The 11,979-nt window shown below is 34.7% G+C and overlaps 1 protein-coding gene across 24 annotated transcripts in view; it reads left to right on the top strand.

Moving 5' to 3' along the window:
• spdi (split discs) overlaps positions 1-11,887 on the top strand; it is a 48,791-nt gene extending 36,904 nt beyond the window's left edge. For 22 of the 24 annotated variants that reach the window (XM_053761608.1, XM_053761609.2, XM_053761610.2 and 19 more), the window contains 8 exons: positions 427-3,303; positions 4,136-4,237; positions 5,017-5,129; positions 5,493-5,640; positions 7,306-7,407; positions 8,115-8,235; positions 8,452-8,608; positions 9,043-11,887. In XM_053761608.1, coding sequence (XP_053617583.1) covers positions 427-3,303; positions 4,136-4,237; positions 5,017-5,129; positions 5,493-5,640; positions 7,306-7,407; positions 8,115-8,235; positions 8,452-8,608; positions 9,043-9,132 — 3,710 coding nt within the window. In that variant the 3' untranslated portion in view covers positions 9,133-11,887. Of the gene's footprint in view, positions 1-426; positions 3,304-4,135; positions 4,238-5,016; positions 5,130-5,492; positions 5,641-6,432; positions 7,408-8,114; positions 8,236-8,451; positions 8,609-9,042 lie in introns of those variants that run through there. The other 2 variants (XM_053761630.1, XR_010370197.1) reach the window with 2 other exon arrangements.
• Positions 11,888-11,979: the final 92 nt, after the last annotated feature.

Raw genomic sequence — 11,979 nt, 5'->3', positions numbered from 1 at the left:
AAAAGTGTATTGTACGTTGCAAATGTTATTTCAAATGATTTCTCGCTGTTGAAAATTATTATTACCAGCCTCGCTATTCCGAAATACCTACAGATAGATGAATGCTGTAAATGGTATAGCTCTGTTAAACACGTATGTGCGGATTTATATAAAAAGAGTTGTTTCTGTTTCTCTATTTTGTAATTATTGAATTTGGGTTTTTGGAGCTCATAAAAATTGATTTGTACTCATTTATTTTCTCTTATATCACAGCATTGTAAGTACTTGCATGTAAATGATAGACTTAAGATATCTACAGAATTAACGGGCATTCCCATGCACTAATTCTGTGTAGCTTGCGATAATACGCCTACGGTCATAAACTAACTAAATTCAATGTATATATGTCTATATGAGATGTCTAATCATTGTTTAATACCGAAACAGGTACTAACAAGTCAGGATCTGTGGATAACGTACACAATTTCTCAGACGATGAGAAACGCTGGTCCAGATCCTCGGATACGTTAGATGATCTCGGCGATACTTTGCATAAAGATGTCTTTAAAAATATCCGAACGAGATACCTCAGTAGAGTTCATAGTGTGTCTGATCCTGCTCTTAAAGACAGTATCGTCGATCAAGCATTTTTCAAATCGAACAACGTACCGGAAGATCTAAATGGTGCAGAAGTTCCGCGTGAAGAGTTTGTTAAAATTGAAATCGATAATGTTACTTTAGATGAAACAGATGACACTAGCCCTAAACATTCATCTTCGGATATCGTTGCGGTGAAAGGTCAAAGTGAAGTATCCGCTGAGACCGTCCTCACACTCTTTGATAACAAAGAGCTAACGAGGCAAGATGCAGTAGATGTGGTCGGTTCCAAAATCAGCAGACAGCAAGCTTTGGATTTGTCGGCAATATCCCCGGACGCGTCTGAAGATGTTTTATTCCTTGATCTCAACACGGCTAGTGATAAGTTAGTAACGAAATCGGAATCCAGTATAGTGCCTAAGCCTAAACCAAGAGAAAGAACAATATTCAGCAGGAATTTGTCTGAAATGTACAATGGCAAACCAAAATCATATAGTTTGGATAACTTAAATACTCACGATGACTATCAAAATGCCTTGAAAGAAGCTACTAGCATAGACTTTATAGATGGTACTATAAATTACAGTGATATGTCATTATATACAGTTGGTTCTGATAGTGTATTTACTTCGCCCGTTGGAAAAAATAACAATAGAATTAGAACTTTGTCGGCACAGAGTTTATCAACTCCTCTAACGAGCTTTAGTTCCTCCAATACTTTTACTGATACAAGCAAACCTTGTAACATAAGTAATATGGCAAGATTGGATATTGATAATAAGAAAGACAAGAATACAATACCAGTAGTAAAAGCGGAATCGTTACTGCCATTCCCATACCCCGATGATATAAATAATGTTTCAGAATTTGAACCGTTTTTATCACCAGTTAAAGAAAAAAACATTGCTATTGTAGAAACAATTGAGGAGGATATAAAAAAAGTTAATGAAGAATTAAAACATACCTTTAGAGCTGCTATTGATAGAATTACAGGAACGAATAGGGAAAAAATATCTCGAAAATCAGATAAACAGGAGTCTAAAAGCCCATCTCCAGAATTTGTAAAAAAGGAGTCGAAAGAATTTAAGAAAAGGGGATCGATTTCTAGTGATTTTAAAGGAAAAGTATCGCACCCGCATATATTTCCGAGAAAAAATTCGTCCGATACTGTTGGTGAATCCTCGAAACCAGTTGTAAAGGAATTAATTGAAAGAGTAGATTCACCACCCTTACAAATCTTTGATCAGAAAGAGCTCAATGATCAACATCATCAGAAAGATATTCGAATCATTGAAAAATTCAATTGTGAATCTGCAAATTTGACTAGTACAGCTTTAGGTAATGTTATCCAATCAGAAGAAGAAATTCGAATTGATTTTAAACCTAATATAAATGAAAATTCAAATACAACAGACTCCTCCTCAGTGGAAAGTAGTTTGGGGCAAAATATTAATAGTGGTAATCCTTTTGTAGATTCAATACAAAATTCGAATGATATATCTCCTTCTGGGTTAGTAGATGACGTTAGTTACCATTTAAGGATTAATACAGTTAATGATATACCTACTATTCCTGAACCAGCTGCGGGAAATGAAGTTGCATTAGCGAAATATAACGCAGCTATTTTAGAAAATGATTGCCATAAAAAAGAAGGCAGACTAAAGGCGTTTTTAACTCCAATCAAAATTGTAAATGGTGCCATAGATAGGACGTCTCCTATAATTCTTAGTCCAGTTTTAATACAGCCGGTATTTTTCAAACAACATCAGCAAAAAACTATCGAGCAGAAACATGATGACAAAAGAGCAACAGTATATTATGATGACATAGGCCAAGTGATTTCCAAAGAAAACATATCTGATACAAAATTTGGTAGTGTCAGTGAAAAAAAAGGTATATTCGAAAAGAATTCAAAAACGAAAAATTTACCATTCCTTTCTTGGAAAAATTTAGGGAATGTTGAAAATCCGGAGCAGAAATCGCTACCTTCTAAAAATAAAGCAGCATCTTCAAAAGTCGTCAAGTTGAGTAAAACACCTGAATGGTTGATTGACAACCAGTACTATCAACCAATCGATAATGTTCCATTTGTTATAAACACTACGCAATCATTCTCTACAAATGCACCTGTAGAAATAAAGCAGCCAATAAATAACACAAATCCATTCCTACCTATTATCGAGTCTAGAAGATCATCTGAACAGGAGCATTATTACGAAGAAATTGGACAACCAGTAGTGCCGATTGAAAATAAAAACGCAGCTGATGACGACAAACTATCGATAAAGGCTCAAACGAAGTCATTCGATGATTTCGCTGCAGTGACACGCGAGGAGATTTTGAAAGTGCCAAGACGGGTTAAGAAACCTAAAAGAGAATCTTCCAGAGATGAAAACGATCCGGCCAATATAGTCAAAGAGATGGCTCATATTACTAAATCTGTGATCTCGTTGTCGCGTACGCCCAGTGCTAAAGAAGTGCCAAAGAAATCTACCAGTTCTATTGGAGAAATTGTACAAAATCTGGAACGAAACTCGCCACAACCTGAGCCTCGAAAAATGGAAGCGATAAGGAAAATTTCTCTCCAAGGGCAGAAAGCACCGGCAATAGTGACAAACACGGGTTCTTGGCCTCGAGAGCCGAAGCCTTATTGGAAGACTCTGGAACACAAGCGTCTATCTCATCCAATAAGGTCATTGAACGATCCGCCGCCCCCGAGACCGTTACGTAAGTTAGGCTTTTGAAGAAAACTATGCGTCGTGTGAACCGTGAATAACTCCGTGTCGAAATAACGTGTGTCGTGTTTTGTGTCTCATGTGGTGGTGGTAGGGGACAGTTACGCCTATAACTGATTTCTAGGATCGTGTATCGTGTATTTCTTTAGTTGCATCTGCATTAGGTGGAGGTGTTACGTGCTTTGGTAATCGACAATGCATATGATCATAGGACGATCATTTTTTTTTTAGTTTAGCTATAATAAGTATATAAAAAAAATATTTAATAGTTTTAAGCACCTTGATGCCTGATGAATACATCTTTTTAAAGCAGTTTTCAAGGTCGATTTGGCCAGTAACAAATTAGATATTTTTTCGAAAAAAAAAAAAACCATGATTTTAAAACTTAATTAATTATAAATATATTGGTTTAGCAATCATTACCAGCTAGTGCATGCTTAAATTAGAGATTTGTCTTATGGTGATGGTCACTTTTGTTGTTGAAGAACAAAGTCAGGTGTGTTTGTATAAGGCTTATTATCAAACCATTATCATATGTTATTATGTATAGATTTTGATTTTAATACTAGCCACAATCGGTTAAAAATAATCTAGTCTACAAATGAACTATTTTAATCCGCATATAGCATACCAAAAATAATATTTTTTCATATTAGACTGCTGTAAATTGTCATTTTTCTATCACTGGGATATCTTAAATTAATAAAAATCTTGCACAGATATGTTCTTATTTCATCCGTACATTCACATATTACTCATATAACTACAATCACCTCTTGTTACAGTTGTGCTAGAAATATAAAAATAAGTTATCAAACTTACAGCGATCCCCCCCCGCACAGAGGAGACCCCTCCCCCTCCCCTGCTGACCAGCGCCTCCCTGCAGGACATCATGGCTACGGCAGCTTCGCACAGGCGGAATAAAGGTAAACTGTTATAAATCACAAGTACTTTTTTTATAAGCGCATATGTTACGACTAAATTTCAAAGTGCGGTTAAAACTAGGTTCAGCCGGCTAGATCTCGGTGTAACATGTCGCAGATGGTTACACCTAGATATAGCCAACTTATCTTAGCCTAGACCTAAGTTTAGCCGTTATCATCCCGCTTGGACCTAGGTGCATGTCTTGTTTCTTCTCATGTAGGTTATGTATATATATACTTCGCACATCGGAATGGAAGATATTATTATTATTATATATACATAAATTTATATTTAAAAAATGGTAAGCTCTTCTGGCATAATAGGGACCAACACTGTTTGAATGAGTTTCTTTCGGCATTTCTTCTCAGCATTGGTCGTTCCGAAATGCTAGTAGTTTGTAGCTTTGGTAAACATCATTTAATTTAGAATATGACGTGAAAAGGTGCATGTGAAGGACTAATTTCTGAATAAATTATTTGATTTTGATTTATTTTTTTATTTAATACACTAGCAGCTTAAAGCTGATGCGTGTATATCACTGCACTTGTGTCTTTAAATGTTGTGTTTCAAGTCTATTTTTAAAAGTGTTTATATTAGGAACACTTATGGCAGTTTCTGACAGAGAATTCTATAAACGCACAACACGGTTTGTCAGAAAGTGTCTTTTAGGATTACTAGCACATGGAAGCTTGCTTAGTTTCATAGAATGTCCTCTCAGTTGTTTGTTTAAGTTCATAGGTTCATATGACAAGCTATATAGCTTTCTCTGTCGATTATTCAGGTGTAAGTCGTCAAGACTCCCGGTTGTCAGTGAAGTCCCTGATAGAAAGCATCGAAAACGCTGCCAAAGCGGCCAAGCAGTCGCCCACCACGCCCGTCGGCGACTGGCCTCAGGTATTTATCATTGTGTTTGTCGTGGGCGTAACTAGAGATATTTTCTAGGAAGGGCTAAGGGTAGAATTTAGTTTATAACATTCACTATTTATTTATTTTCAGTTTTGACTAAAGCCGATAAATTGATTTAGACCGAGCGTTAATATAACGACGCGTTAGAATTATGTGTTGGCGAATTTCAACATTTAAATGTACTAACATATGTCGCACAAATTAATATGCTTATTCTTAAAGCTAAAAAAATGTAAGCGACTTTTTTGAATTATACAGGCTGTTACAAAATTATATACATACGAATTGGTAACAAGTATTTTATAACACATATTTTAGCTCTTTCTCATTCAATCAATGACTATTTCTCAGCAAACGACAGTAGTGTCGGCGACCAGCAACCCCCTGAAGAACGGCATGTCGGAGCCCCCCGCGCCCCCCAACGGCCTCCCCGCCCTCCCCGCCCCCTTCGCCCCCAAGACCCCCGCCCGCAGCGTGCGCACCGCACCTATCACCACTGGTGAGTTTTTAGAGATACATTTTATTTTTCAAAACTATATTGCAAAAATAAAAATATGAAAATGGTGGACATAACTCCATATAGCAATATTATTTGGCTGGTGGCCTCCTGATAGAATATTAGAATACTTGATTTTTTGTTAATATTCATTTGTTCAGATAAACAAGATCTGTTGTGTTGGTATTATTTAACTAAATTCATTGGTTATTATGAGGTGAAACATTATAACCCACCCTATAACTATGCAATGATATTCAGAAGGCCGGTGGTACTATGACGAATAGTGCAGTAGTAATCTGACAGATAAAAATAGATCTTGAAATTATAAAATATTAGTTCCAATTTTATTAATTGTGAAATGTGGAACCAACCATAAGTTTGAGAAACGCAATCATTAAAAAGGCCGCTTGCTGATAAATTATCTGATAGCCTATACATAACAGTTTCACAAGTGTTGGATTGGGCTAACTGGCCAATCATTTCAAGCAGATTTTTCTAGCGGTTAGTTTATCTGTCAGATTACAGTATGATATTTTATCAGAAAGTGCTGAAACATTCCCTGAATGTGTCTATATAATTTTAATTATCAAGTTGAACTAACTATACTTAAGTACTTAAATATACTCACGAAGCAATCTGTCAACTAGAAAAGGATGCAAATAAATATAAGAAAGATAATTAATATGGACTTTCTTTTCTATTGTATACGTGCATCCCTTTCTCGCAGCAGATTGCCAGTCAAGTTGCAAGTAGGCTTTAAAGCTGACTGCATGTAAGTGCTTTTTCTTCCAGCATGGCGGCATGACCCGGACGTATAGATTTTCTAACCGTGTTGTGCCTAACTTGTTGCTATATACTAATGCATGTGTGCTCTTCTGTTTTTTTTTTATTTTAATAATCTTTGCCTTGATCTCGAATCTATAAATTGGTTAATAATTAATTGAAATAACACAACATTTTCCGGGTTTAAAAATGTTGTTTAAATCAACATCATTCTTGTTTTGCTACTAGAGCTTGGTTGGTGTGCATTTTTTAAGCAAAATTGTGTCAATATGTATATAATACGTAGCAAGTAATATGTATTTATTTTTGTGTGTAGTTAAAATAACAGCAGTTAGTGTAAAATATACTTAAGTATTACAGAGATTAATATTAAAATTATTTTTTACTACAAATAAGGTTATTTATTTGATATATTAATTATTGTGTGACAAACTGCTATGTGTTGCAATTTCAGACGGTTACATGCCAGGGTTACTTTTTATATAATAAATTATTAATATCTATTTAATAAATAGAAATATATTTCAAGATTATGTTCAAAAATCTGCCCCACACACAGCGTATGTGATTTTTATGAATTGGATGATAATTAAGTTTTCTTCATACATCTCCATACAATACCTACTTAGAAAATTAAGTAAGTACATGAACAGAATATTTTTTAAGGCTAACTTTGATCTGTTGTATTATCGAGTGTGCTGTTGCTAACATTAGATTTTATTTAACTCGCAATCATATCATAAATTAAACCAACATACAATTACATAAAACCACGCATTTCAAGTGAAATGTCTACAAAAAAACGACATACGCTAGTCGGGTAGACGTCCCACTAAAAGCCCTGTCAGTAACCGTCACGCTTACGTGTCTAACGCGGGGCAGACTCGCCGCCGCCCGCCAACATCCCGGACGAGCAGCGCGCGCTCTCGCTGCAGCAGAAGGCCATCGAGTCCTTCGTCAGGAGGAACAGCTACGGGGATATATGTGAGTGCATTTTGTTACATTTTTCATTTCGGGAACTAATTTTTTGATTATTCGAGATTTATTATCTGTTATTTGATTATTCGAGATGTTATTATGATCAGTTGAAAAACATATTGAGCAGTTATTTAATTTAATGGCGTTTGATTAATTATTGCGACAGTAAAAAATGGACAGTAATAAAAATCAATCAGTCGTCCATTTATAATTTTTAACTTACCAAAACTGCTATTTACAACTGTATCTTTAAATTAGTGCCTTTAATTTCTAAAAGGATATGTGCACTAGTTTCTTTTTACTTTGAACAGGCTGCCTGTTACGGTACCGCTCGGGTAAAACAAAAAACTACCCCCTGGATTATATGGACATTTAATTCAAAACTACACTTATTAATTATAAGCATTATTTTAAGCAATACAAATACGTTATATGTAAAATAAAGCCCAGAGCTAAGACTGAGTCTCTACAATGCTTGCACGTTCGTTTTATATAGCCAATACATAGGTGCTGACAACAGATAACATTTATGAGTCACTTTACCGACGAGTACCATTTTTAATGCGAGCTGTTTTACCGACAATACGGTAGCTATAATAACAATAAGAGTTAATGACACTCCATCCTGTAAATATTATTATCTATTATTTTCTAAATACAACAGTAAATATATAGCTAAATATATATGTTCTACATTGTATATTCGCACACAGGTGAGCGGAAGGACCCGTTAAATGCTCTGCAGAAGAACGGCGGGTCGAAACGCAATGCGCTGCTCAAGTGGTGCCAGCAGAAGACGCTGGGGTACAACAATATAGACATTACTAATTTTAGGTGAGTCAATTGGTATTTAAAAAAAAATAGATGTAATCATATGTATGTTTAGAGCTAAAAAACAATTATAAATGAGTAGTGTAGATATTGTTGACGAAATGTTCTAATAATTTCTACTTTAAGGTTAATTTTTCAATGGTTTGAAATGATCGTAGAATGACTGGCAAAAAGTGATCTAGGGCTACACAAGATAACCTCCTTGTCCGTATCTACCAGCTCGTCGTGGAACGACGGGCTGGCGCTGTGCGCGCTGCTGCACTCGTACCTGGGCGACGGCCGCATCAACTACGTCGCGCTGTCGCCCAACGACAAGCGGACCAACTTCTCTATGGCTTTCGCCGCCGCCGAGTCCGTGGGGATCCCTACTACGCTGGTGAGTCTCTCTCTCTCGCTCTCTCTCTCTTTCTCTCTCTCATATGTGCGAATTCCCGGTTGCATTATATCCTATTATATACACATTGTATATATTATATATATTGTTTGGTCCATAGACCAAGTAACCGCATAACTTCAATGAGAGGGCAATCTTAATACTTAATGTTATAATTAATCACATTTAAACGCATACATAATCGTCGAAAAGTAATAGAAAGGTCATATCAAAATAATAACATAGCCGAATTTGAGGGTCTGTCAGGAAATCAAGGCTCCCAAAAATTACGGCGAGGGAATTCAATTCTTACTTACCCACTGCAAAGTTCCGTGTCCCATAGACTGTGCGTCACAATCACAATCAGTTACATGTATTAATCGACGTCCCACCATAGTCTATCCGTGTGATTGGATCAATCTTCTATTTGTTGACAGAACATCCAGGACATGATCCAGCAGGAGCGGCCCGACTGGCAGCAGGTGATGGCGTACGTCACCAGCATATACAAACACTTCGAGACGTAACTCGATTACAATCGATTCTTGCTCGAATCGTGAGTTGATTTGAAATTGGTCCCAGCAAGTGGCTAAACGCGAAGCATTTGTGGCGTGGGCTTGATTAAAGTTTTATTTATTTAATTGAATTTGCCCCATGAGATTTTTATGATGCCATTTTGTCAGCAATTTTTTTATTCGTCATCAAATCGCGACTGCAGATTTTGAGATCTTAAAACACGATTTTAGTATTTTACTACTTTGAAATTTGCAGTGACACATAAGGAAATAATTTATCGCTAGTGGCGACGTGAATTTCGATACATAATTCTTGATATGTAAAGAATTGAAAAATAAATTAAATTGAAATACTCGATGTGTGTCGAATATTTTTATAAACCTAACGTAAACAATCATAAGTGAACTATTTTGGCAGAAAAATTTATCAAAGCAATGGATTTAAATTACTTACATTAATAAATGTATAACATTCCTAAATGCTTTAGGCAAGTGATATTTTTGAGGTAGAATTGAGATGAATTGCCTTCATTTGGCCTTGTAGATGGATTTAAATAGGACTAAGGAATTGATCGACTAGATAATACACAACACATTTTCAAGTATCCATTCCATTAGAAAAGCGCCTTAAAACTAAAATTAATTAAAAGTAAACTTACGTCATTGATAAAAAGGCTTATCTCGAATACTTATCTTGCAGAAACTTTAAGGTGTGTTGTGTAAAACCTTCAGGTAAAGTAACTGTCTTTCCATTTAAGAGACTGATATAGATAGTAGTTGGATTAACGTTGTTTAGCTTTTATCTCCTCAACTAAAAATACATTACCTACATATAAATAATGTGCAGGTGTTAAACGCACACGTACCTGTTATGCCCCGACCCGAAACGTAGTATTATAAGAAGTACGTGCGCGATTAATACCTGTATTAAGCAATTAATGATGAAAAGCGAAAATTTGAAATTAGTTATAGGTAAAACTAAACAACGTTAGGGTAGATAAGAATGATCCAGCCTTAGTGACCGGGCCTTGCGACGTATATAGTCTATATAACACGTAGTTTACATGTAAATTATATACATTGTGATTGAGTAGACTGCTAAGCGATGTGAACCTTATTGTCTGTGTTGTGAAGTCTAATTTTGTATGCGAGAGAGCTGTTAATTGAGGCTAGTTAGCGGGCACAATTCATATGAAACATAATTATGTATTGTGTACAAGTGGGAGCGTTTCCATGGATTTATAGTTCATGGATAAAGTGAAAATAAAACTAACAATTATTTAACACTAATAACAATTCCGCTAGTCAACTTTAAATTGTGTTATGGTATTTTTCATTAGTAAGTGAATTTACTTATAGCCACATTTTTTTTTTGAAAACAAAACAATTCTATCACTACTGAAATATTAGCTTTCAAAATATTCGAAATATACAGAAAGGAGGCATAGACAATATATTCTTTTGTACCTTTGTCTATCTTACAAAATATTTTCTATACGTCATAATAATATCTTCGACCGAACACTGCATATAGTAAAGTTATACATGTCCCGTTGTCCATCTAAGTTAGTTATAACTTTAATCGCTATAGATACATAGATATAGTCTTTCCAATTATATATATAATCGTATATTCTATATAAGGTATTTGTGATAACCATTATGTAATCAATGGTATTTTAATGCCATTTACCGCGAGTTTATTAGAGACATTATTGTGGATTTTTGACTGACTGCAAAAAAGGAGATTTACAATTCGTCACTATATTTGTGACGTTCCACGGGTTTTGTATGTTTTATTTTATTTCTGGTCTGGATAGCTTTTAATTAGCAGATTACAGAAATATACCTAAATATCGACCATAAGATACTTTTACACGTAGAACGTCACATTTTCTTGTTCTTCCGAAAATACATTGACAAGACGTAGTAGAAAATTGAATGGATTTGATGTTATTGCATAATTTATTAAAGATGTATGATGAATTATCTAACAACGTCCAATATGTGTTGTGTTTCTCATGTATAACTTTATGCTTATCTACTATAAATATATTGTGAAGATTATATTCCCTAAGGAAATCGAAATAACTAATAAAAAAATATTATTTTTTCTTGTTACGATATCTGGGATCATTCTCTCGCACTCAGTTATTCATTCAGATTTCTTAATTTTTGCTAGTTCTCATAACTATTTCATCATTGAAGAATAACTCAAACTTCGCTGCTCTCTTCATGTTCCAATGTGATTGAGATTAGTGAATTTTTGCATTTTTAAAGGTTTTTGTATGCATAACTTTATGTCTATACTAATATGAATGAACGGACATTTCCATGATATAATTCCTTAAAATGATAATTCTGTGAGTCTCTGTCGACTATTTTTATTCCATTTTAAACTTTAATAAGCCGAAAGATTTGTAATATTAGAAATTAATATTTTGACATTTTGATATCAATTTACGGCTATATTTTGTGAAGCAAAAATCTTGTTACGCTCGGACATATGTATACCTTGCCCCAACATTATAAAGAAAAAAAAATTAAAAAAAATAGTTGTCAAAATTTCGTCTTCTCAATTTTAGACTGTATTGAGTTGAGGTTTCAAGTTGTTAGTCAAATTAAATTATTAGGGGCCGGTGTGATATTGTGTTATTATTCGACTCGGTTGTTGAAGCTATGTCTTGTAGGATAATTATTGTCTATTTTGAGAGATTGTATTTTTGTAAATATAGCTTAAATAAAGTTCCTGGTTTATTATGATTAATGTTGTGTATTAATTTAATTTCCCCAAAATTTTAGACGGTAATTTTTGTTACAGTGCACAAATTTTGTGTTCAGATACGGATGGTGAAACTC

Source organism: Plodia interpunctella, chromosome 21 (assembly GCF_027563975.2).
Source record: "Plodia interpunctella isolate USDA-ARS_2022_Savannah chromosome 21, ilPloInte3.2, whole genome shotgun sequence".
Lineage (NCBI taxonomy): Eukaryota > Metazoa > Arthropoda > Insecta > Lepidoptera > Pyralidae > Plodia > Plodia interpunctella.
The sequence above is the reverse complement of the archived record's forward strand: the minus strand, read 5'-3'. Positions and strand labels throughout refer to the sequence as shown.